The sequence below is a fragment of the Larus michahellis genome, chromosome 23 (assembly GCF_964199755.1).
Source record: "Larus michahellis chromosome 23, bLarMic1.1, whole genome shotgun sequence".
NCBI lineage: Eukaryota > Metazoa > Chordata > Aves > Charadriiformes > Laridae > Larus > Larus michahellis.
In genome coordinates, this window is record NC_133918.1 from 4587695 (window position 1) to 4611874 (window position 24180).

The window sequence follows — 24180 nt, forward strand, 5'->3', positions numbered from 1 at the left end:
CCACCCCAGCACCCGTGGGACACTCCCGTCCCCAAGCAGAGCCCCCACCCCAAAGCCCCCTGAGGGACCCCGGGGGTGTCGTGTGTGTCCCCCCCCGCCCCGCGGCTCCGGGCTCCCCCTGAGTTCACCCCGTCCGATGTAACCGAGCCCCCCCCCCCCCCCGCCCCGGAGGCGCCGGGACGGGGCCGGCCGGGCTACGGGGCTGCCAGCCGGCGGCGGGGGCGGCCCCCGGGGCTTCCCCCCCGCCCCCTCCCACCCCTCCCCGGAGGCGGAAACCGGGGCCGGGCCGGGGCCGGTCTCCAGCAGCGCCCGGCCGCCGCCGAGCCGCCGAGCCCGGCTGCCATTTTAAGGTGAACAAAGAGGCGGAGGCGCCGGCAGGTGAGTGGCTCCGCGGCGGACGGGACCCCTCCCGGTACCGGCACCGGCACCGGGGGACGAGCGGGCTCCCGGTACGGGAGGGCGCACCGGGGCGGGGGGTCCCCGCTCACCCGCCGCGCACCGGGGGGTCCGTCCTTCCCCGCCCCCCCCTGCGCGCACCGGCGTCCCCACCGGCACCGGGTCCCTACCGAGGTCCCCACCGGTACCGGGATCCCCACCGGCATCGGCTTCACTACGGGGGTCCTCAGCGGCACCGGGGTCCCCACCGGGATTCCCCACCGGCACCAGGGTCGGCACCGGGGTCTCCACCGGTACCGGGATCCCCAGCGGCACCTGGGTCCCTACTGAGGTTCCCACCGGCACCGGGGTCCCCACCGGTACCGAGGTCCCGACGGGCACCGGCACCAGGATCCCCACCGGGGTCCCCAACGGTACCGGCGCCCTCGCTGGGGTCTCCAGCGGCACCGGGACCCCACTGGGAGCCCCACCGGGGTCCCCACTGGCACCGGGGCTCCCGGAGCCGCAGCCCCGGCAGGTGGAAGGTGAGAGGCGGCGGCGGCTCCTCCCGGGGGAGCGGGGCCGGGGGTCGCTCTGCCCGCCCGGTGCCCCCGCAGCGGGGAAGGGACCCCCGCGGCCCCCCGTTGCCGTGTCCTCCCCGCCGGCACCGCGGGGCTCCGGGTCGCTGCACCCCGGGTTACGGCTCCGGGAGCCCGAGACCCCCCCCCAACCCCGCTCGGGGGCGGGGGGGGTCCCCAACGCTGCCGTGTCCCGGCAGCCGCTCGGGTGGGGGTCTCCGGTGGGGTGAGGAGGGGTCAGGCCGCGGGGGTTAATCCCACTGGGATCGGTGCGTCCGGAGAATTACGGGGGGAGGTCGGGACCCCCAGAAATGGGGGGGGGTTTGGCTTGGGCACCCCGGGGAGGTGCCGCCCCAGGCCTCTGCGGACCCCCAGGACCTGGTGCCCACCGTTGCTGCAGGTCAAGGAGGGCCAACCCCCCCCCCTCCTCCGCCCCCCAGGGGCCCGATCCTGCCCACTGAGCCCCATCGCCTCCGGGTTGGGTTTCCCGGGAGGGTTCAGGTTTCCCCCGCGCTGCTCCCCACTGCGGGGTCTTCACATCGTGGGGGGTGGGGGGGGTGTCTCTGTATCGATTTTTTTTTTTTTTTTTTTTTTTAAAAACCCAAATTTTTGAAAACCGCTTCGCAGCTTTTCACTGGGAGGTGTTAATGTGCCCTGTGTTATTATTATTTATTATTATTTTTCTAATCCAGCCAGATCTGCTTACGGAGGAACCCTCGGGGTTAGCGCTAGCCTCGGGTAAGAGGTTTTCTGTTTTAATTAGAATTTAAACAATCCAATTCATTCAGGCGGTGTCTGGCGGCCACGGTCGGGGGGCCGGGGGCGGGGGGGTGGCCGGGGCCGGTGTGGTGGGACCTCGTGCGTGGGGCAGAGCGGGGACGCGACCTGGCAGCTTTTGCCGGGAGATGCTGGTGAGTCACTTCTCCTCCCTCCCCGTGCCTCAGTTTCCCCACGAGCGGCGGTGGCGTGGTGCCGGGCACGGGCGGGCGGTTGTTGACGGTGCCGTTGGGCTGGTGACGGGGGGACCAAAGTCCCCACCGGGCGTGCGGAGACGTGGAAAACCCGGCCGTGCCGCCTCGCACAGCCGCAGCGCCGGTGCCGGCACCTCCCGGTACACCGACGGCTCCTTCCATCTCCCCGCCAGGCTCTCCAACGCCGACCACCCCCGCTGGACCCCACCACCGCCATGTTCAGCAAGAAGTCCTATGATGGCCCCCCCACGGGCTATGGGTCCCCCACGGGCTATGGGTCCCCCACAGGCTATGGCCCCCCCACGGGCTATGGGTCCCCCACGGGCTACGGCCCCCCCACGGGCGATTACGACTACGACGCCCGCTCGCCCCCGCCGGGCTCCTACTACATCGAGGACGTGCCGCAGCACTTCTACAAGTGGACCTCGCCGCCCGGCGTGGTGAGGATCCTGGAAGCCATAGTCATCCTCCTCTGCATCGCCATCTTCGCCTGCGTGGCCTCCACCCTGGCCTGGGAGTACGGCTACGGCTTCGGGGGGCTTTACGGCAATGGGCTGGGGGGCTTCTACGGCTCCGGCTACTACGGCAGCGGGTTGAACTACGGCTACGGTTACGGGAGCTACTACGGCGGGGTCACCAACCCGCGGGCGGCCAACGGCTTCATGATCGCCATGGCCGTGCTCTGCTTCCTGACCCAGCTGGGGCTCTTCGTCGCCAGCCTCAGCAAATCCAGCAGCTCCCGCTCCCGGCGCTTCTACCTGGTGGTCATCGTGGTCTGCGCCGTGCTGGCCTTCGTCATGCTCATCGCCTCCATCGTCTACATCGTGGGGGTCAACCCCCAGGCGCAGATGACGGGCAGCTACTACTACAACCCCTTGCTGACCATGTGCAGCCAGGTGTACAGCGGCAGCACCTACATGAACCAGTACCTCTACCACTACTGCACCGTGGACCCCCAGGAGGTGAGGGTGCACCCCAGCTCCCGCCAGAACACCCCCCCACACACCTTTTTTGGGCCAAACCCCCTTCAAACGTGATGCTGAGCACGGGAGGGAGAGCGTCGGTGACCCGCGTCCTGCCCTTGGGATGGGTCTCCAGCCGAACGGCGTTTTCCCCTCCATCTTTAATGTTTCTGGTGGCTGTTCCGTGACCAGAGAGGGCGGGGGGGTGGCTACTGGTGCGGGATCCCAGCCTGGCTCTTTGCCGGCGTGCGGGAGGAACCGGGATGAGCCGGCTGCCAGTGCCGGGGGAGTTTCGGGGAGGGGTTCGGGGTTGTCGCCCCGGCGCAAGACCCGGTATCTGGTACTTTGGTCTCCCCGGTCGTAAAAGGTGTTTGAAGAAGGTTGGGGCAGGGGCGGGCTGTGACTCGGGGCTGAGGTGCGGGGATGGGTGCGGGGGTCAGGGTGCCAGCTGGGTGCCAGCCCTCCCCGAGCACCCCGGCCGGGCTGGGGGACCCCAAGGGGTCAGTGGGGCAGCGAGATCCTTCAAAACAAGGTCCCTCAGCCCCGGTTTCGGCTGGGGCCGGCGGGGGGATCCTGCTGTGGCACATGGGCTGGGACTGGCGCTGCCGGTTCCCATCCGGCCGTGCCGGCCGTGCCGCATTCCTTCGCCCTGCGCGGGGGGAGCCGCAGCACCCGCGCTGCTCCCCGTTCCGAGCCTGGCCTAATCCGTCCGCGCCCGGCCCCCGATTTTGGTGCGGCGGCCGGGATTCTGGCTGGTGGGAAGCCATTCGGGGTGCGAGAGGTGGCCCGTGGCCCAGCCGGGGGTCGGGGTGCCGCACGGAGGTGCCGGCGGCTGCCAGCTCCCTGCTGCTCCCTGAGCCCCACGTTTGTCCTGTACCCGTGGGAAAATCACCGAAAATCACACCCCACACCCCCCCCCCCCCCCAAATTGCTTGAGCTGGCCCCAAAAGCTCTCGAACCCCCGATGGACTGCCCAGGTGTGTATGGGGGGGCTGTCCTGCTCATCTCCCCCCACCATGGCGGGGTGTCCAACATTGGGATAATTTGGGGATGGGGGAGCAATTCCGGCTCAGCCCAGGGAGTTCGGGGGTCCCCGGACCCCTAGGACGGGGTCTGCGCAGCCCCGCGGGACCCCCACGCTGAGACTGACCTCCCCCCTCCCCAACCCCGCTCCCTCCGTCCCTCCAGGCCGTGGCCATCGTCTGCGGGTTCCTCATCGTCATCCTCCTCTGCCTCATCTGCTTCTTCGCTCACAAGACGCGGAGCAAGATCTGGAAGTACGGGAAACCCAACATCTACTGGGACAAGGTGCCGGTGGTCCAGGAGGGTCCCAACGTGGAGGAGTGGGTGAGTGGGACCGCGGGCCGGGGGTGCCGGTGGGTACCCAGGGGGGGCGGGGGGCAGAAATTTCCCCCACCTCCCCGCTGAGCATCCTCCCTGCTGCCCTTCATCAGTGGGGTAGCGCTGGGCCGGGATGTGCCGGGGTGAGCACGGGGGCTGCGCGGGGACCCCCGGGCTCCTGCCAGCACCGGGGCTGTGCCCAACCCGGCCGGGGCTGGCTTCGTGCCACGAGCCTCTTTTTGCCCCATTTGTGCCACCCTGGTGCCTGGTCCCGGCGTGTTTGCGCGCCGCCGGGGTGCGGTGTTATCGCCGCCGGTGCGCCGCGGTGCCCGGCGCTCGCCCGCGTCCCCTCCCCGGCACCCCGTTTAGGGCGCCGTGGCTTTTCCCAGCCGGGTACCGTTCCCCGGCAGCGTGGTGCCAAGCCGGGTGAGCTGGTCCCGGACTCCCTGAAAGACAAACAAGGGTGGGATCTGATGGGCCGGGCGCCAGGAGCGCAACGGCGAGGCTCCGGGTCCTCTCCCCTTTGCTCGCCCCGTGCCCGGGGACGCCGGCCATGGGACGCTGCCCATCGACGCCGCGTGTGGTTTCGGTCTGGGCAATGATTAACCCGGCTGCGTGGGGCCGTGCCACCCCGCTGCTGTGGGGTGCAGCAACTGAACGGGCACCGTTCGGGCTTCGGAGGAGAGTTGTCCCTTGGTGGGGGATGCTGGGGACGCATCGGCTCGGCCCCCCGTGGCCCCCGGTCCCGGCCTGGCCCCACTGCGTGCAGGGACGTGCCCCGTCCCGTCCTCGCTCTGCAGCTCCCCGAGCCGGATTCTCCGCTGGAGCCGGTGCCTGGGGAAGGTGTGGGGAGTCTGAGGCATCCCATGGGGATAAAATCCACCCCTGCCCCATGGCTCTGGGGGTGCTGCCGTGCCCCTGCCGAGGAGCTGGGATAGTGGGCAGCCACGGACCGCTGCGTGGGGGGGGGCTGCATCCCTGTCCCCGTCCCCAGCCCTGTGCGACCGGGGGACGCCGGGGGTGCTCGGACACTGGGCTCCCCACCGGAGCCCGCAGCGATGATGTTTATCACGTTTATCTCAACCCTTCAATGCGAAGCCGGGGTCGGGCACAACAGTCGCCCTCGAGCCCCGGAAAGCTCGGCTCCGGGCCGTGCCGGCGTCCCCACGCCTCCCTCTGTCTGCAGGTCTAATATTTATTTTTCATTTTGCAGAAATACCTTTGTTCTGGTTTATTTATTTTTGGTAAAAGTCCCTCCCTTGTAAAGCATTTCCTGCACCGGGACGGGCTGGAGGGGGAGGGAGGGAAGGGGCAGCACCCCACGCTCCCGGGCTGCCCCTCACCCTCACCTGCCCCTCTGGGGGGGCGTCACCATCCCCTGCACCCACCGGTGACACATCCCCACTCGGTGGGGAGGTACCGGGGGTGTGAAACCCTCCCTGGAGACGTCTCGTTCCCTGTTTATGGTCGGGACCGAGATAAAGGGGTGACCTTCGAGCTGGCGGGAGCCGCTGCCACCCTCCCGGTGCGGCACACGGGGACGTGGCTGTCCCCACGCTGGTGGCGGCTGCTGGCCGTCTCACCTGGTGGCCCCGGCAGGCAGAGGAGCCCCCAATTAACGATGTCTTCATTAGCTGGGGTGTGCGTAGCGGGGGGGAAGCTCCGGAGGAAGTGGCTTTCCCAGCTGGAGCTGGCAGCTGCCGTCCCCAGGGCCACCATCCCCGGCAGGGACCGGCTTCCGCACAAACAGCCCACAAAGGCCAGGAAGGAAGGGGGAGGGAGGGACGGACGGACGGATGGACGTCTGTCCCTCCGGCCCCACGTCCTCCTTGAGGAGCCCAGGCCGGGCCGGGGCAGCAGCGGGGGGTCCTGGGCCAGGGGGTGATAAAGCCTGGGGGGTGTCACAACCCCCCCTCCATGCTGTGTGTCCGTCTGTGCCGGTGTCCTGATGGGAGCCCCCTCCCCAGACGCTGCTCTGGCCACCCGTGGGGGCTCCCCCATCCCTCGCGCCCCCCCCTGCCCTCCCTAAACCCACTGCAGCTCTGCCAGGGCTCGTCCCCCCCAGCCTGTCCCCATCCCTGCCCGTCCCCTGCCGGGACTCCCGGGCTGCTCCGGGATTTCTCCGGCCCCATGGAAGGGAGACGGGTGTCCCCGTATTCCTGGGGCCATGGGCCGTGCCCCGCTCGGGGGCGGGCGAGTGTCCCCACCGTCCCGGCACACGGCTGAGCGTCTCTTCCCTCCCCCCCGCTTCCAGGTGAAGAACGTGGCGGACGGGGCCAGCGTGCAGGACGAGACGGCCACGCTCGCCTACTCGGAGAAGCCGACGAGCCCCATCACCGCGCCGCCCTACAGCCCCCCTTCCTACAGCTACCCCCCCCCGAACGGCTACTACCCCTCCGGGACCTACAGCAGCCGGGGGTGAGTGGCCATGAGGGGACCCTGGGCAGCCGTCCCACCCCGTGCCGAGCTGGCTGATGTCCCCGTGTCCCTTGCAGCGACCAGCCCGACCGGGGCGTCACCCCCAGCCCGGCGGAGGAGAAGGTGCGGGAGCAGCCCACCAAACCCCCCGCCCGCCGCGGCCGCCGGCGCCGCCGTAACCCCGAGCTGGACGAGTCGCAGTACGAGACCGACTACACCACGGCCGTGGAGTCCGGCGACGAGCGGGACCGGGACCAGTGGGCCAGGTGAGGGGGGGGAACCCCTGGGAGACCCCCCCCCTGCACCCAGAGCCACCCCTCCAGGGTCTGACCCCAGAGGGGACTGGAACACCTCTCTGATGAGGAAAGGCTGAGGAATTTGGGGCTTTTTAGCCGGGAAAAAGACAACTGAGGGGGGATCTTATCAAGGCTTAGAAATACTGAAAGGGGGGGTGTCAGGAGGATGGGGCCAGGCTCTTCTCAGTGGTGCCCGGGGACAGGACAAGGGGTAACGGGCACAAACGTGACCATGGGAAGTTCCACCTAAGCATGAGGAGGAACTTCTTTGCTGTGAGGGTGGCAGAGCCCTGGCACAGGCTGCCCAGAGAGGTGGGGGAGTCTCCGTCTCTGGAGACATCCCAACCCCGCCTGGACGCGTTCCTGTGCCACCTGCTGTGGGTGACCCTGCTCTGGAGGAGATGGTCTCCAGAGGTCCCTTCCCACCCCGGCCGTTCTGTGATTCTGTGACCCTGCCCCTCTCCCGCAGCCTCTACCCCCCCATCACCTCGGACGGCACCCGCCAGAAGTACAAGCAGGAGTTCGACACGGACCTGAAGCGCTACAAGCAGCTCTGCGCTGAGATGGACGGCGTCAACGACCGCCTCAACCAGCTCAGCAAACAGCTCGACAGCATCTCCGAGGACAGTCCCCAGTACCAGGTCAGGGCTCTCCGGGGACCACAGGGACGCTGGGGGGCTACCGGGACACTGCGGGGTATTGGGGGGTGGATGCTGTGGGGGCATTGGGGATGGATGCTGTGGAGCATCTGGGATGGATGCCGTGGGGCATTGGGGTGGATGCTATGGGGGCATCGGGGAGGGATGCTGTGGGGCATTGGGGATGCTGTGAGGCCACTGGGACACTGCAGGGCATCAGGAGGTGGATGCTGTGGGGCATCAGGGGTGGATGCCACGGGGCATCGGGGAAGCTGCAGGGCATGGGGGATGCTGTGGGGCATCAGGGATGGATGTTGTGGGGCATCGGGGATGCTGTGGGGCATCTGGAATGGATGTTGTGGGGCATTGGGGATGATGTGGGGCATTGGAGATGGATGCTATTGAGCATCAGGGATGAATGCTGCAGGGCACTGGGGACACTACAGGACACCAGGGATGGCTGTTGTGGGGCATCAGGGATGGATGCTGTGGGGCACTGCGATGCTGTGGAGCATTTGGGGTGGATGCTATGGGGGCATCGGGGAGGGATGCTGTGGGGCACTGGGGATGCTGTGAGGCCACTGGGACGCTGCAGGGCATCGAGGGGATGGATGCTGTGGAGCATCTGGGAAGGATGCTGCAGGGCAGTGGGGACGCTGCAGGGCATCAGGGATGCTGTAGGGTACCATGGACACTACAGGGCATCGGGGATGGCTGTTGTGGGGCATCAGGGCTGCAGCTGGGCATTGGGGATGGATGCTGTGGAGCATCTAGGGTGCTGGGGGCATTGGGATGCTGTGGAGCATCTGGGATGGACCTGTGGGGCGTTGGGGATGCTGTAGAGAATCGGGGATGGATGCTGTGGAGCATCTGGGATGGATGCTGCAGGGCAGTGGGGACGCTGCAGGGCATCAGGGATGCTGTAGGGTACCATGGACACTACAGGGCATCGGGGATGGCGGTTGTGGGGCATCAGGGATGGATGCTGCGGGGCACTGGGATGCTGTGGGGCATCTGGGATAGGTGTTGAGGGGCACTGGGGTGCTGCGGGGCATTGGGGACAGATGCTGCAGGGCGTTGGGGACACTGCAGGGCATCAGGAATGCTGTGGGGCATCAGGGTCACTACAGAGCATCAGGGATGGCTGTTGTGGGGTGGGGCATCAGGGATGGATGCTGTGGGGCCCTGGGATGCTGCGGGGCATCAGGGATGGATGCTGTGGGGCCCTGGGATGCTGCGGGGCATCAGGGATGGATGCTGCGGGGCATCAGGGACGGATGCTGCAGGGCGTTGGGGACACCGCAGGGCATCGGGGACGCTGTGGAGCATCGGGGATAGCTGTTGCGGGGCACGAGGGATGTTGTGGGGCACGAGGGATGCTGCAGGGCACCAGGGGTGCTGGTCACTGCTCGTCCCCATGGGACACCCCCCCCCAGCGTGGCCCCCATTGTGACCCCCCCCAACCCCCGGCTCCCTTGGCAGGACGTGGCAGAGGAGTACAACAGGCTGAAGGACCTCAAGCGGGTGAGTGTGCGGAGTCTCCCTTTCCAGCTGACGTGGGGCTGGGCTGGTGCGATGCATCTCGGGGTGGGGTGGGTGGGAGTGGGGGGGGGGGGTGGTGGTGAAAACCGTCACCCCCTCCCCGTGGCCCCCGCGGCTGAGGCGGGTCCGGTGCTGGCCTTGCAGAGCCCCGACTACCAGACGAAGAAGCTGGAGACCAAAACCCTGCGCAACAAACTCTTCCACATCAAGCGGATGGTGAGCGACTACGACAAGGTGCGGGGGTAGCCCGTGACACACACCCCCCCCCCCCCCCCGCCCACCCTGCTCCCCACCACCACGGCAGGATGGGCACAAGCGGCCCCCCACCCACCCCCGCCAAAGACTTTGGTGCATTTTGGACCTTTGTATAAAAAAAAACCAAAAGAAACCCGCGATTCAAGCCCACCCCACGACGTCGGTGCCAAGGGCGTGCGGCTGGAGGGGGCTGCTGGACCAAGACCTCCCCCCCCCCCCCCAAACAACCCCCCCGGTGTGTGCCCCCCCCCCCACTCCGTGCCTTCCCATCCCCTATCCCGGGGGCTGCGGGTCCCCTCCCGCTGCTGTAAATATGTTTGGGGAGGGGGTGCAGCCCCCGCCGGCACCGTGATCCGGGTACCAAAACGTGTCCGCAGCCCGGTGCCGGCAGGGATGTGCCAGAGCATCCCTCGGCCGGGCACTGGCCGGGGGCGGGGACAGAGCCCCACATATCCCCCCCCCACACCCCAAGCCCCAGGGGCTGCCTTTTGGGGAGCAGCCCTGGGCAGGGGCGATATTTTATAAGGAACTGGCTGAAACTGTGTAATTATTATTATTTTTTCTCTTTTTTTTAAAAAAAATAAACTGTATCTATTGATTTTAAAGCGGTGTCGGTGTGAAAGGGGCCCTGTGTGGCAGCGGTACCCCCGCCCCGGGGAGCATCCCCATATTCCCACCCTGGCACGGCCACGGCGCATCCTGGTCCCTGTAGAGCCGGAATCCTGGAGGGGGGTCCCGCATGGATCCTGCACGCCCAGCCTCGCGTGTGCTGTGAGAAACGGCTGCGTCCCCCTCCCCAAAACAGCCCGGACCCTGCACTGGACTCCCCCCCCCCCCCCGCATCCACCCCCCCACCCCGGGCTTGCTGCCGCTGCCCAGCCCCACCAGCATCCCACCCACCCAGGGCAAACCCAGCACCCCCCTCCCTTCACCATGGGCAGGACCCCAAAATCTCACTACGGGAGGTGGGGACAGGCACCTCCCAACCCCTCATCTTGGAGGGGAACCCCAAATCCCCCCCCCCCCCGGCCCCGGCATTTCTCCCCATTTTCTCCCCTGATCCAGTCCTTCCCCCGCAGACCACAGGATTTATTCCCAAGGGACTCCCAGCCACCCACCCTCCCGCCCCGGCCCCAAAATACCCAGGATTTCCAAAAAAAAAACCATCCAATTTTAGGTGCCTTATTGCGGGGTGAGGGGGCGCTTAATTTTTTTTTGGGGGGGGGACGGGACACTGTATCTCCCACTCTGCTTCATCTTCCCCTTTCAGCCTGGGGTGGGCTCCAGCATCGCTGCAGGATAAGCCCCTTGCCCCCCTCCAACTCCCCCCCCCCACCAAGCCCCAGCAGCTCCCCCGGCCTTGTAAGAAACATCTTTTTATTGACGTCCGTTAATTTCTTGAGTATCATCGAACAAGGATTATATTTTCAGCGAATCAATCTAAACGACACGTTCCCCGCCTTCATCCTGCCTCCGTCTGTTTGCGCGGGGGATACCCCTGAGCAGCAGAGTCCTGGGGGGGGTGTGTGTGGGGGGGTGACACCCTATGCCCCCCACCCCCCCCCACCCCCATCCCACGCCGGCAGGACCATCGTCACGGGATCAGAGGCCACGGGGTGTGTCCCCCCGCCCCGTTCCAATATGTCCCTTCATCCAGCACAGCTCAGCCCTGGGGACACCCTCCCCCGCTCCACCCCCCCCCACCCCCCCCCCAGCAGCATCACCCCCTTTGCAGCCAGATTTTGGTGCCACCCCCAACCCACGCCGCCCCCCCCCCCCCCCCCCGGCAAAAAGTCATCCTCTCCCCCAAAATCTGGCTTAAAAAAAATAATCGTGAGGCACAGGAACATGGCGAGCGTGGGGCGGGGGGGGGTGTGCTGGCACCCACCTCCCCCCCATGGGGGTGCTGGATCCAGACCCCGGGGGGGGGGGTGTCAAAGCACCAAGCGAGGCAGCGGGGAGGGGGCTGGGTGCTGCGCAGCACCCAAAAAAAAGGACCGTCTGGTTTGCACCCTGCGCGGTGCACGGCCCCGGTGTCCCCCCCCCCATCTCCTCCTGCGTCCCCCCCACCTTGCCCCGACAGCAGAGACGCTTCAGCAGAAGGTGCCGGGGGGGGGAGGGGGGAGTGGGGGCGGCGGCTAGGACCAGGCATGGAGGAGCCTGGTCCCCAAAAAAAAGGGGCTGCTCCGAGCTCAGCACTTCAGTCCTGGAGGCTGGATACGGCCCCGGCCGCGGCAGCCCCTGGGCAGGGCACAAAGGGGCTTTAAAATGACCCTTTTTCCACCATTGCCAGGACTTGGAGTGGGGGGGGGGGGGGGTGGGTAAAGGCAGGGGGTCCCGCAGCAGGACACCCCAGAGGATGGCTCTGCACAGCCCCCCTGCCCCCCCGCTCCCATTCCTCCTGTCCGAGCCTCCGGCCATCTGAAATTCAGATTTGGAGGGGCAACCAGAGGACGGTGTCCCCCCTCCCCGCCAGGGCTCCAGCCCGGCTCCGACGGGGGCTGGCGGGGGCGGGGGGGGGGCGCAGAACAAGGGACCAGCCCCAGGGGATGCTCCAAGGTCCCTGGGGGATGCAGGGTGGGGGAGTCCAGGCAGCTCCGCTTCCCGGGGGTACGAAAGTTGGGTGTCCGACAGCAGTGGCACAGCCCGTACCTTGGGGTTGAGGATGCCGCCGCCGCCGCCATGACCCCCCTGCTTTTGGGTGGGGGGGGGAGGGGAGCAGCGGCAGGCGGACGAGCTCCGAGAGCGCTGCGGGACCCGGGGGGGCGGCACAGTTCGGGGCTCCCCAGGGATGGCACCGTCTCAGGGCGCTGGAGGGAATGCGGGTCCGGCTGCTGGGTGTCCCCGGGGTGTCCCTGGGGTGGGGAAGAGGCTCTGTCCCCTACTGCCCCGTCCCGTAGGGCCAGTTGAAGGTGCTCCCAGACAGCAGCATGTCCCTGATTAGTGTTTCGATGGGCGTCTTCCCCACCAGCCTCATGAAGAAGAGTTGGGAGATGAGGGCGGCCGGCACGGCCCGGAGAGCCGGCAGCCGCAGCAGGAGCCGGCCGAACCGCTGGGGCTGCGAGGGGTACTGCGACCGCACGTACTCCGTCAGGGCCACCTGCGCCTTCTCCTGCAAGCTCTCCACGTGCGCCGGGTCCGAGAGGCCGCAGGCGTCTGCGGGAGGGATGATGGGATGGAGAGGGGTCAGCGGTTGGAAATCCCCCAATAACCCCAGTGACACCCCACCACCACCACCACCCCCAGCCCCTCTCTGCCATGGCCACGCTCCCGCCCGGCCGCGCTCCTCGCGGAATGAGGGATGCGGGCGGCTGCAGCACGGTGTGAGACCCCGGCTGGGACTGCTGCTGCTCCTCCCTGCTAAGAAGGACCGGGCACCTCTGCAGCACGAGATAAGCATGGATGGACCAAGGGATGGGGCTCCCCAGGACCCCCCCACACCCCCCCGCCAGCACACAGTGGTATTTGTGTTACTGTAGGTCTCATTCCCATTGTCCCGGGGAAGCGCAGCCCTGTGCCCGGGCGGACAAGTTGGGATGTTGCAAACCACGGTGGAGAAGCGCCGGGGCACGAGGACCCTTTTCCACCCCTCCGAGAGCCACACGATGCTCTCTGGACCCCAAACCCCGAGGGAAATGGGGGCCAGATGCTCCCTGGGGGCTCCCAGCTCCATGGGACGGGGATGGGGACGGAGCCCGGTGGCGGCACCGACCTACCCGGCGTGAAGAGCGCGATGGCTTTGAGGCAGCTGTACTCGGCCGAGTCCACCTGGAGCCGGTTGAGCTTCTCCACCTGATCCTGGAAGATGCGGATCTGGTCCATGAAGGAGACGACGCGGTCGGCCGACATGGGGGAGGCGTGGAAGCCGGCGGCGGCCAGCAGCGGGGCCATGTGCAGCGGCAGCGCCGACTGCGCCGCGTTGAGGACGAAGAGCTCGCTCCAGCTGAGCCGCAGCAGGGCGACTTGGTCGGAGACGGGCAGCTCGGGAAAGAAGGGGATATTCCGGGCCCATTCCACCGTGCTGAAGAGGAGGCGGGCGGCCAGCTCGCAGATGTTGTCGATGCCCATGACGCTGCCCTGCTGGGCGTACTGGGAGCCGTAGCGGGCGGCGGGGTACGGCTCAGCCCGCAGCAGTTGCGAGATGAGCTCCGACACCGGCTGCCCGTTGAAGTATTCCCCGCTGGGCATGGTGTTGGGGCTGGTGCTGGAGTGGGTGGGGGGGATCCGGCCCCGCTGCACGGCTGCGGGGAGGGAGGGAAGGAGAGAAGGTGTCTGACTGCTCCTGCATCCCCCATCCCGTTCCCTCTGCCCCCGGCAGGGCGAGGAAGGAGGGGGATGCTCCCTCTCCCCACCCGGCATCCCCAAATCCCGCCACCCCAAGGAACAACGGGTGGTTTTCAGGCGCTCGGGGAGAGGGAGGCGGCACGTGCCGCCCGCTGCGCCCGCCGGCGAGCTGCCTGCCAGAGCCACGCCGAGCTGTTTAACGTCCCGGTGATTCACCAGCAGCTCCCAGCGCCACGGCTTGGCCATGGCCTCCCACCGGCAGCCGGGGTGGGATGGCGTCTGTGCCATTGCCTCCTTTGCAAGGACCCAGCACCGTGCCACCGTGCCCATCGGTGCCACCTCCTCCTGGGCAAGGACCCAGCACTGTGCCCATCCATGCCACCTCCTCCTCCACAAGGACCCAGCACCGTGCCACCGTGCCCATCGGTGCCACCTCCTCTGCAAGGACCCAGCACCGTGCCACCGTGCCCATCAGTGCCACCTCTTCCTAGGCAAGGACCCAGCACCGTGCCCATCGGTGCCACCTCCTCCTCTTCAAGGACCCAGCACCATGCCACCATGCCCATCGGTGCCACCTCTTCCTGGGCAAGGACCCAGCACTGTGCCGATTCATGCCACCTCTTCCCGGGCAAGGACCCAGCACCGTGCCACCTCCTCCTCTGCAAAGACCCAGCACCGTGCCACCGTGCCCATCGGTGCCACCTCCTCCTGGGCAAGGACCCAGCACCGTGCCACCTCCTCCTCCACAAGGACCCAGCACCGTGCCCATCCGTGCCACCTCCTCCTCCGTAAGGAGCTCCGGCCACGCCGTGCCAACCGGGTGCCCCACCAGCACCACGTTGTGTGTGTGTGTGTGTGTGTCCCCCCCCCAGCACCAGCTGCAGCAGAGCAGGGCGATCGCTACCCAAGGTCATCGCACGGCGGCAATCATTTATTTGCAAATAAAACGTCCATCTTGGAAGCGTCGTTAACCCTGGGGCACTCCCCCTCCTAATTGCATTCAGGGAGAGCCATTTTTCAGCTTCCCCCCCCTCCCCGCCCCCCCCACCCCCACCCCCCTCCCATTAGCGCCCACTATTTGCTCAGTCCCTAGTAATTAATTTATGGGCTGTTCATGAGCCACTTAAATGAGAGCTCTAAATCATGCTAAGTGGCAATAATGCCATCTCGACTCCTCGGGAAAGGAGGGAATTACTGTCCTGCTTCCAGTATCCTTCCCCCCCCCACCTCCCCCCATTTGCTCCTCGCATTAATGCCACCTGCCGCTGCGCAGCCCCATCCCCGCGGCACCTCCGTCCCTCTGTCCCCACGATGGGACTGGAGATTTGGGGCTAAACCCTTCGTCCCCTTTGCAGCAGCCTGGGAAGAATGTGGGGTTCTTTTCCGCCCCCCCCCCCCCCGCACCCCGGGCGATGGGGAGGGAGCTCAGAGCACCCCGGGGATTTGCACGGCTCCGGAGCTCATCCCAACGCCTGGGCCACCGGGGCTGTCCCCGCTCCAGGTGTGTCACCTTATCAGCTCAAGGCTCCGGCTTTTCCAAACAAACACCACCTGCACCACCGGCACCCAGGGCCGTTCGAGGAGGAAAGGGGGAAAAAAAAGGAAAAAAAAAAAGAAAAAGGATGGGGGGCAAAAAGGGTGTTTTTGATGCAAAAAGGGTTCTGGGAGAAATGGGAGAGCGTCTGGCTGCAGTGAGAGCAGCATGGGCATCGGCAGCACTGGGAGCACCAGGAGCACTGGGAACAGCGCAGGCACTGGCAGCGCCAGGAGCACCGGGAGCAACAGGAGCACTGGGAGCAGCACAGGCATCGGCAGCACCAGGAGCACTGGGAGCACCAGGAGCACTGGGAACAGCGCAGGCACCGGCAGTGCCAGGAGCACCGGGAGCAACAGGAGCACTGGGAGCAGCACAGGCATCGGCAGTACTGGGAGCACTGGGAGCACCGGGAGCAGTGAGGGCACCAGCAGCACCAGGAGCCACGTGGGCACTGGCAGCACTGGGAGCGCTGGGATCAGCGCAGGCACCAGCAGTACTGGGAGCACCAGGAACAGTGAGGGCACTGGCAGCACCGGGAGCCATGTGGGCATCGGCAGCACCGGGAGCACTGGGAGCAGTGCGGGCGCTGGCAGTACTGGGAGCAGTGCGGACATCGGCAGTGCCAGGAGCACCGGGAGCACCAGGAGCACTGGGAGCAGCACAGGCATTGGCAGTACTGGGAGCACCAGGAGCAGTGAGGGCACTGGCAGCACCGGCAGCCATGTGGGCATCGGCAGCACTGGGAGCACTGGGAGCAACGCGGGCACCGGCAGCACTGGCAGCACCGGGAGCCGCGTGGGCATCGGCAGCACCAGGAGCACTGGGAGCACTGGGAGCAGCGTGGGCACCGGGAGCACCAGGAGCACTGGGAGCAGTGCAGGCATCAGCCGTACTGGGAGCACCAGGAGCAGTGAGGGCACTAGCAGCACCGGGAGCACTGGGAGCAATGTGGGCACCGGCAGCACCGGGAGCAGTGCAGGCACCGGCAGCACCGGGAGCCGCATGGGCATCGGCAGCACCGGGAGCACTGGGAGCAGCGTGGGCACCGGGAGCACTGGGAGCAGCGCAGGCATCGGCAGCATTGGGAGCACCGGGAGCACCAGGACCAGTGTGGGCACTGGCAGTACCGGGAGCCCTCGTCTGGCACCGCAGCAGTCCCCCCACTGTGGCAACGGGGTTCACCGGGACCCCCCCGGAACCGTCCCCATCCCTGTGGCGTCGGCCGTTACCTTCCTTCCTCATGCCCACGCGGAAGCACTTCTTCAGGCGGCAGTACTGGCATTGGTTGCGGTGATGCTGGTCGATCTGGCAGTCACGGTTGGACCTGCGGGCAGGAGCGGGGGCAGATGAGGTGCCGGGGAGGAGGGACGCGATGCCGCCGGGGGTCCCTGCACCCCACCCAGCCCCTCCTTCACCCACTTTCCCCCCTAAAAAGCCCTTCGCCTCCCAGCGCGGCCCCCTCGGTGCCGGCTGTGCCACGCCGGCCGCGGCGTGCAGACACAGGCGCTCCGATGCTATGGAAACAGAGCGATTCCCTACCGCAGGGGCTGCCAGTTCGCCGTGCCAGCGATGCCCAGGGCTGGAGGAAAACCCGAGAGACCCCCGGGACACGAGGCTGCCACCCTCGGGGACACGCAGGGACGGGTGCCGGGGTGCGACGCCCCGCGTCCCGGCATGCTGGGGAGGGGAGGAGGGGGGGAAGCATCGGAGCAGCCCCCCGGCCTCCCAGCCAGATGCGTGAGGAATTTAAACTATTTCCTACGAGGCCGGGGCTGCCCCGTGTGTCCCCCGTGGCGGTGACACGGCCCCGCACCCTCCGTGCTCCGCTCTGGCCTCGACGGGACGCGGCGAGTGCGGCAAAGCAAAAATTGGTGACACCGGAGCAGCGGTGTCCGTGTCCCCAACCCCGGCGCGGGGTCTGCACCGGCCGGGGGGATGCTTTCCCCCCCTGACCCCAGCAGCATCGCAGCCTGCAAGGGGGGGGTCATGCCCACCCCCGGGGCAAGGAGCTGCGGGCACCGGGTAGCCCCGCACCACGTGGCCACCACCGAAGGCAGCCCCCGAGCCCTGCTCCTGCGGCAGCGCGGGGAGCGAGGCGCTGGGACAGGCTGCGAGAGACGTTCCCCGATGCCTTCGGTAGCGTCCAAACCGCCCCCCCCCGTCCCCGTCCCCCTGTCCCCACGGGACATTCGCCCTCCCGAGGGAATGACGCCGTCCCGAGGGTCGCAGCAGGCACGGGTGACACCGGGCGCTCGCATCCCACCCGAAGGGCTGCGGGAAAGGGGGGAAAAAGGGGGTTTATCAGCAAAACAGGGATAAATTAAGGCGTAAAAAGCAGGAGGGAAGCGCAGGCAGGGCCGGGCCACACCGGCGGCGGCTGGGCTCTGCCTGGGAATCCCGACACGAATCTCCTCATCCCTACACGACTCCAGAGGCGAGCCAGGCAGGGATTCCCGCCGCGCTCAAACCGGAATTAATTCACCCCCGAACATCACCGCTGCGCTGAGCGCATTGGCGAAAACGCGCGGCTGATAAAAAGTTAACGCCGGCGGAAGAGCGAGCGATAGCTAATCAAAAAAAAAAAAAAAACCAAAAAAGAAAAAAAAAAACCAAAAAAGAAAAAAAAAACCCCCAACCCCGTCAGATTACATCTTCATCAGCCGCCTGCGCCGCGGTGGGGGCCAAAGCTCCTGCCACCCGCTGCCGGGGTGTGTGTGGGGGGGTCCTGGGTGACCCTCACCGTGGCCTCGGCGCACCGGCCCCAGCACCAAGAACCGGGCCCCCCCCCCCAAAAAAAAGCCCCTCCTCTCAGTTTTCTAGCGGCTCGTAGCGAGTTTCCCAACTGATAGGCTGCAGCGGAGCTGGGAAACCGTGAGAATACAAAAGGCGTACACTGTGCTAATTATGTAATTAGAACATGTAATTATTTAGTGCAAGAACTAAACTGAATCCAACTCACTTTTAATATTCAAATTAGAGCAATCTGGGCTCGATGCTGCTTTTGACTCCTGGAACAAAGCAGATGCCAGGGCTGCCGGGGGTGCATTGTTCCCGGCCCCTCCAACACTTACTCCCTACTTGGAAAAACCAATGATTTTCCACCGCACCGACTCAATTCCCAGCATAAACGGGGCTGGGGGGGGAAACCCAAAACACCTGAAGCAGGTGCCCGGATAGCAGTGAGAAGCACAGGATAAAATCTGGGATGCTCGCAGCCCGGGAGAAGCCCCTCCATCGCCCCCCGCACCGGGCATCTGGGATGCAGAGTCCGTCCCTCTCCCGGGGAGCCCCGATTTGGCCTTTTCCTTTGTTCCAGGAAACGGGAATTTCTCCAAAGCCGCCTGTACTCCCCCCATCTTCAAATCATTCATCTCGAGCAGCCGCTCGGCTGAGTCCGCCGCTCCGATGGGGAAACTGAGGCAGGGCGGGCGACGCGCGGGCTGCACCCACACCCACGGCGGGCGATGGGGAGGAACCGGGGGCTAACGGGAACCGAACCCTGCCCCAGGCCGGCAGCTCCGGGGCCCCGCTCCACGGCCACCAGCGGCTGGGGCTGACGTCAGCCAGGACCCGGCAACGCCGGTGCCGGGAGCTGCCGGGAAGAGGAGATGCTGCGCACGGGGGAGGACGAATCTAGGCCGCCCAAACGAGAGCAAAGCGGCTCGGAGACGGCTCCCGCCGCCGCAGCGGCGCTGCCCCTTCCCTTCCCGACGCCTCTCAGATGAAGCTCAAAGCAGCCGACACCCCCCACCCCCCCCCCCAGGCCTTCGGATGGGGAGAAAGCGGGGTGCGGAGCTGGGGTGCCCCGTCCCCAGCCTGGCTGGGGGGTGCCCACGGCCGGGATGTGGGTGCCATCCTCCCTGGGTTAGGAAACGCTGCTGGAGGCGCCCGCACGTGGATCCAGAGCTGCGAGAGAGCCCCTATATATACCCCTATACCCCCCCACCGCCCCCCCGGGGACAGCCCAGAGCCGGGGTCCCCCACGCCCGCCAGCCAGCCCCACGCTCCGTTCCAGCCCAACGGAAAACTCCGGAGTTATTTCCAGCTCCAAACTTCGCAGGGGTCGTATCCTGGTCCTGCTGGTGGGCCTGAGGCTGGGGAGGGGGGGACACACACTGCAGCCCCTCTCCCCGGCATCTCCCCAGAGCCGCAGGACGCCGGGCTGTTGACATCTCCGGTTAAAATTATACCCGCTGCCGCACTGGTGCTTTCTCCGGGTAGAGCGGCCGTGACCGAAGTGACTCACAGCCACGACGCGTTTTCAGGCATTAGCCTGGAACGGCAATTAATGCCGGAGCAGCTCCGGGTGATGACGAGGAGCCGGACACCGGCTGTGCCCCGCGGCCCAGGGGATGAGGCGGCCAGGGCATCCGTCCCCGCGGGGCTGGGAATGCGCCGGGCAGAGGGGCTGCAGAGCGTGCAGGGACCCCAACAGTGCTGCACGGGGGCCAGCGCGCAGCCACGGCTGGGGACCTGCACTGGGGGCCACTGGGGTGCTGCACCAGGGACCACCAGAGTGCCTGAACTGGCGGCCACCAGGGTGCCGAACCAAGGGCCACCGGGGTGCCAAACCAAGGGCCACCAGGGAGCCTGAAGTGGGGGCCACCAGGATGCCAAACCAAGGGCCACTGGGGTACTAAATCAAGGACCACCAGGGAGCCTGAACTGGTGGCCACCGGGGTGCCAAACCAAGGGCCACTGGGGTACTAAATCAAGAACCACCAGGGAGCCTGAACTGGTGGCCACCAGGGTGCCAAACCAAGGGCCACCAGGGTGCCAAACCAAGGGCCACTGGGGTACTAAATCAAGGACCACCGGGGAGCCTGAACTGGTGGCCACCGGGGTGCCAAACCAAGGGCCACCAGGGTGCTGAACCAAGGGCCACTGGGGTACTAAATCAAGGACCACCGGGGAGCCTGAACTGGTGGCCACCGGGGTGCCAAACCAAGGGCCACCAGGGTGCCGAACCAAGGGCCACTGGGGTACTAAATCAAGGACCACCGGGGAGCCTGAACTGGTGGCCACCGGGGAGCCGAACCAAGGGCCACCAGGGAGCCTGAACCAAGGGCCACCGGTGTGCCAAACCAGGGCCCACCAGGGAGCCTGCACCGGGGGCAACCCTTAGAGCTGCAACCGTGCCAGGGCTCTGCCACCCCCGGTGCCCCACCGTTCCCCCCCGACTCCGGTCCCCGTCCTCCCCCCCCCCCCCGCCCCGGCCCCGATCCCTACCTGCAGGTGTAGCTGAGGTTCCTGCGGATGCTGCGCTTGAAGAAGCTCTTGCAGCCCTCGCAGGTGAAGACGCCGTAGTGTTTCCCGCTGGACTTGTCCCCGCACACCACGCAGTCCACCGCCGCCCCGGCCCGCTCCTCCTCGCCGTGCTCCGCGTCGCTGCCGCCGCCCGCCGGGGACGCCGCCTCCTCCCCGCCGCCGCCGCCGCCGCCGCCGCCGTTGGGCTCGCCCCAGCCGCCGGCCACCATGGCCATGGCTCCGCGGCCCCGGGGCTCAGCGCCGGCCCCGCCGCCGCATGGAGCGGTGCGCGGCGACCGGCGCCTCCCGGAACGAGTTCAGCAAGTTTTGGGTTTTGGTTTGTTGGTTTTTTTTTTTGTTTTTTTTTTTTTTTTCGGGGAGGGGGGGGGGTGGGTGGCGGCCGGTTTGGGATTTTTATAGTTTGGGGTTTTTTTTTTGGTTCGGGTTTTTTTTGTTTTTTTTTTTTTTGTTTGTTTTCCCACCCCCCCCGCCACCCCCCGACCCCAGGGTCTCCCTCCCTCCTTTTCCCCACCCCCCCACCCCCTCCCCGGTTACCGGGGGGGCCCCGCGGAAACTTTGCGGCGGCGGGAGCGGGGCCCGGCGGGGCGCATCCCCCCGCGGGGCGCGGCGGCTCCGGGCGCGGCGGCGGCGGCGGCGGCGGCCCCGGGGCTCGGCCGCATGCGGGGGCCGCCGCTGCCCGCCCCCGGTGGCTCCTCCGCTCCGCGGCACCGGCAGGGAAGGAGGAGGAGGAGGAGGAGGATGATGAGGAGGAGGAGGAGGCGGCGCTGCCCCGGCCCGCCCTCGCCCCTACGGGCCCCGCCGCCGCCGCCGCTGCATGCAGCCCGGTCCGGGTCCGGCGGGACCCGCTCCGCCGAGCCCCGGGGCTCTCCCCGCCTCCCGCGAAAGAGCAAAGTTCAGCCGCTGCCGCGGTGGCCGCCCTGGATGCTCCTCCCCGTCCTCCTCCCCTTCCGCTCGCCGCCCGCCGGGTCCTGCCCCGGCCCCGGCCCCGCCGCACCGGGCCGCCCCCGCCGCCCCCCAGCCCGGGGATGGGGCGGGCGGCTCCGTGGGCCGGTGGTACCGGTTGCGGTGCCGGTTGCGGTAGCCCGGTGTGGTGCCCGGTACGGGCAGGGCGATGCCATGGAGCCTTTTGGCGAGCGGAGGTGGCTGGAGGTGGCCCCCCCCCCCCCCCACTCCCACCCGCCCGATGCCCTTCGGGGACCAGAGCCCTTCGCTGGCCCCCGGGGACCGGGGTGCAGGGCCACGCCGCAGGCCGCGGTTATGGCTGCGGTCCTTGTCCCCGTGTCGTTGTCCTCCCCCCACCCCCAGCAAGTGACCTCTGAGCTGCAGGACGCGGCAACGGGCAAATTCACCGCCCGGGTGGGTGGTGGTCCCCCCGGGGGGGGACGGGGACCGAGCCCCCCCCGCTGCTGCAGCGCTGCGGGGGGCCACGGGGGGAGGATGGCAAGCCATTTCCCCCCCGTGCCTGGCCCACGGCCAAGCCGCCGGCATCGGCCATCCCCTCCTCTCGCCGACAGCCCCAGCGGGATCTTTAATTAGCGCGAGCGGCACGAGGCCGCGGCTCCCCCCCACCCCATCTCGTGGTGGGGCACGAGGGCTGGGGCAATGCCACCACCCCGGGGGGTCCCTCGGGTGCCACCGGGGGCCAAGGGCTGGATGCGGTCGGCGAGGGGTCGCCCGCAGCCCCGTAAAATCCCTTCGTAAGGTGGTTAATGGAGTCGGACCCGCGGGAACTCGTCGGCCGGCCCTGGCACGGGCTGGGGGTGCCGGCTGGGGGTGCGCAGCGCCTGCCTGCTGCCGCCCCGTTAATCATTAACGAAGAAATAAACTGTGCGGAAAAGGTGCTCGACCCGGGAGCAGCCCCGCGATATCGCCCTGCCTTCGCCTTTCACCCCAGGGGCCAAACTCTCCTCCCGGCCGTGCCGCCGCGGCCCCGGTGTCTCCCGGCAGCGCGCCTTTCACCTTGACTTCGGGGGCAAAGTCCAGCGGGCAGGGCACGGAGCTGGGGCGCGGGAGGGCTGGGTACCCCCCATGCACCCCTGTGTGTCCCCCCCCCCCGGGGTGCCTTGTCCCCACGGGGGTCCCCACTGGGGCTGGGTGAGGATGCGGGTGCCGAGTGGAGCAGCCGGCGATGCCAACGCTGCCGGCACCTTCGCGGCGCCGTGTGCCGCTGTGTCCTTGGCATTCCCAACCCACGCGTTGGGGCCGGGCTCTCCGCTGGGATAAAGGCAAAGGCGAAGCAAAACGGGGCTGGATAAAAAAAAAAACAAAACACCACCACCACCAACAACAACAACAACAAAAAACAATCAAAAAACCAAAAACCCCAGCGAAGCACCGAGGCTGGCGCAGGGGCGCAGCAGAAGTGGATGGATTCCAGCTCCAGCCATAAATAAAACCTCCATTTCCTCCTGTCTGGAGGGATCTCTGCTCACCGGGTACCTGCCAACGCGGCCACGCCGAGGCGGCCCGGCAAGGGACGGTGCCGCAGAGCTACCGCGGTCGGCGGGGCTGGCTGGGAAGGGTCACCCCCGCCTGCAACCGGCCCCGTTTCTCCTTTCTCTTCTGTCAGGCCGTGATTTATGGCCCTTTCCCTGCCGCTCCCCCCCCCCCCGCCTCCTCGCCCCCTGCAAAAAATAATAATCCAGGAACAAAGGAGGAAATTGGATCTTCTCCCCCCGCGCGGCTCCCGGCCCCCGCGGTGGGAGCCGGGTTTGTTTTGACGTCGGGTGTCCAGTTGGCCCAAGGCGTTTGATCTCCGGAGGAATTCCTCCTTCCTCGCGCTGCTCCGCTGACTCCGCCGCACAAAAGGGCCCCCCCCCCCCCCCGCAATCCCCGGGAAAGAGCCGCCGACGCGTTTCGCGCCGCCTCGACGCCCCCGGGAAGGGTCCGGCATGGCAGAGGCGCCCGCCGGGGCGCGGGGAGGTTTCCGGGCTCGGTGTTGGACCCGGCTCCAGCGTGGGGACGGGGGGCAGCGGTGTCCCCCCCCCAACTCTCCCCCCAGCCTTTGGGGTGGAGGACGATTGAGCAACCCTTGGCAAAACGTGCGGGTTCGTGGTCGTGCCACCAGAGAGCTGGGTGCCAGCACCAACGGGGAACTGGGTGCCAGCAGCACGGGAGAGCTGGGTGCCAGTGCCACCAGGGAGCTGTGTGACGGTGCCACCAGAGAGCTGGGTGCCAGCACCAATGGGGATCTGGGTGCCACCACTGATGGGGAGCTGTGTGCCGGTGCCACCAGAGAGCTGGGTGCCATCACCACTGGGGATCTGGGTGCCAGCACCGATGGGGAGCCACGTGCCAGTGCCACCAGACATCTGGGTGCCACCACTGACGGGGAGCTGGGTGCCGGTGCCACCGGAGAGCTGGGTGCCATCACCACTGGAGATCCGGGTGCCAGCAGCAATGCAGAACTGGTTGCCAGTGCCACCAGACATCTGGGTGCCGGTGTCGATGGGGAGCTGGGTGCCGGTGCCACCAGAGAGCCGGGTGCCACCACCCCTGGAGACCTGGGTGCCAGCAGCACGGGAGAGCCGCGTGCCAGCACCACCAGCCCCAACTCGGTCACCAGCGTCCCAGTTAGCGGCACTCCGGGCTGGGGGGCAGCCGTGCCCGTTCCCAACTCCACGTGGGAGCTGCCGGCAGCGGTGCTTCCCGGCGGGCTTCAACAGACACCAGTCCGTCCGTCCGTCCGTCCGTCCCCGGGCCCCAGCGTACCCCC

The 24180-nt window shown here is 67.4% G+C and overlaps 2 protein-coding genes across 4 annotated transcripts; one reads left to right on the plus strand and one right to left on the minus strand.

The window, feature by feature from the left end:
• The first annotated feature begins 53 nt into the window (after window positions 1-53).
• On the plus strand, window positions 54-9981 carry OCLN (occludin). Of its 3 annotated transcripts, none has more exons than XM_074565589.1 (9): window positions 54-378; window positions 1646-1691; window positions 2098-2886; window positions 4075-4233; window positions 6482-6645; window positions 6723-6911; window positions 7411-7582; window positions 9062-9103; window positions 9266-9981. In XM_074565589.1, exons 3-9 carry the CDS (start codon window positions 2140-2142, stop codon window positions 9365-9367), a joined length of 1575 nt encoding a protein of 524 aa, XP_074421690.1. In that variant the 5' UTR covers window positions 54-378; window positions 1646-1691; window positions 2098-2139; the 3' UTR covers window positions 9368-9981. The 3 variants fall into 3 exon arrangements, with proteins under 3 accessions (XP_074421690.1, XP_074421692.1, XP_074421691.1); XM_074565591.1 differs by lacking the exon at window positions 54-378 and adding an exon at window positions 405-449; XM_074565590.1 differs by lacking the exon at window positions 54-378 and adding an exon at window positions 467-920.
• Window positions 9982-10736: 755 nt separating this feature from the next.
• Window positions 10737-21370, minus strand: NR2F6 (nuclear receptor subfamily 2 group F member 6). The gene is made up of 4 exons (XM_074565553.1): window positions 20427-21370; window positions 16427-16521; window positions 13093-13617; window positions 10737-12532 (listed from the first exon to the last, which is right to left on the minus strand). Exons 1-4 carry the CDS (start codon window positions 20678-20680, stop codon window positions 12258-12260), a joined length of 1149 nt encoding a protein of 382 aa, XP_074421654.1. The 5' UTR covers window positions 20681-21370; the 3' UTR covers window positions 10737-12257.
• Window positions 21371-24180: the final 2810 nt, after the last annotated feature.

Excerpts from the sequence above, each read along its gene's own strand:
- NR2F6 (XM_074565553.1), bottom strand. The coding sequence starts at position 20,680 with ATGGCCATGGTGGCCGGCGGCTGGGGCGAGCCCAACGGCGGCGGCGGC. Across the intron at positions 13,618-16,426 it reads CGTGGGCATGAGGAAGGAAG|CCGTGCAGCGGGGCCGGATC; the intron begins GTAACGGCCGAC and ends CCCTCCCCGCAG. Across the intron at positions 12,533-13,092 it reads CATCGCGCTCTTCACGCCGG|ACGCCTGCGGCCTCTCGGAC; the intron begins GTAGGTCGGTGC and ends TCCCTCCCGCAG.
- OCLN (XM_074565589.1), top strand. The coding sequence starts at position 2,140 with ATGTTCAGCAAGAAGTCCTATGATGGCCCCCCCACGGGCTATGGGTCC. Across the intron at positions 4,234-6,481 it reads GTCCCAACGTGGAGGAGTGG|GTGAAGAACGTGGCGGACGG; the intron begins GTGAGTGGGACC and ends CCCCGCTTCCAG. Across the intron at positions 6,646-6,722 it reads GGGACCTACAGCAGCCGGGG|CGACCAGCCCGACCGGGGCG; the intron begins GTGAGTGGCCAT and ends TGTCCCTTGCAG.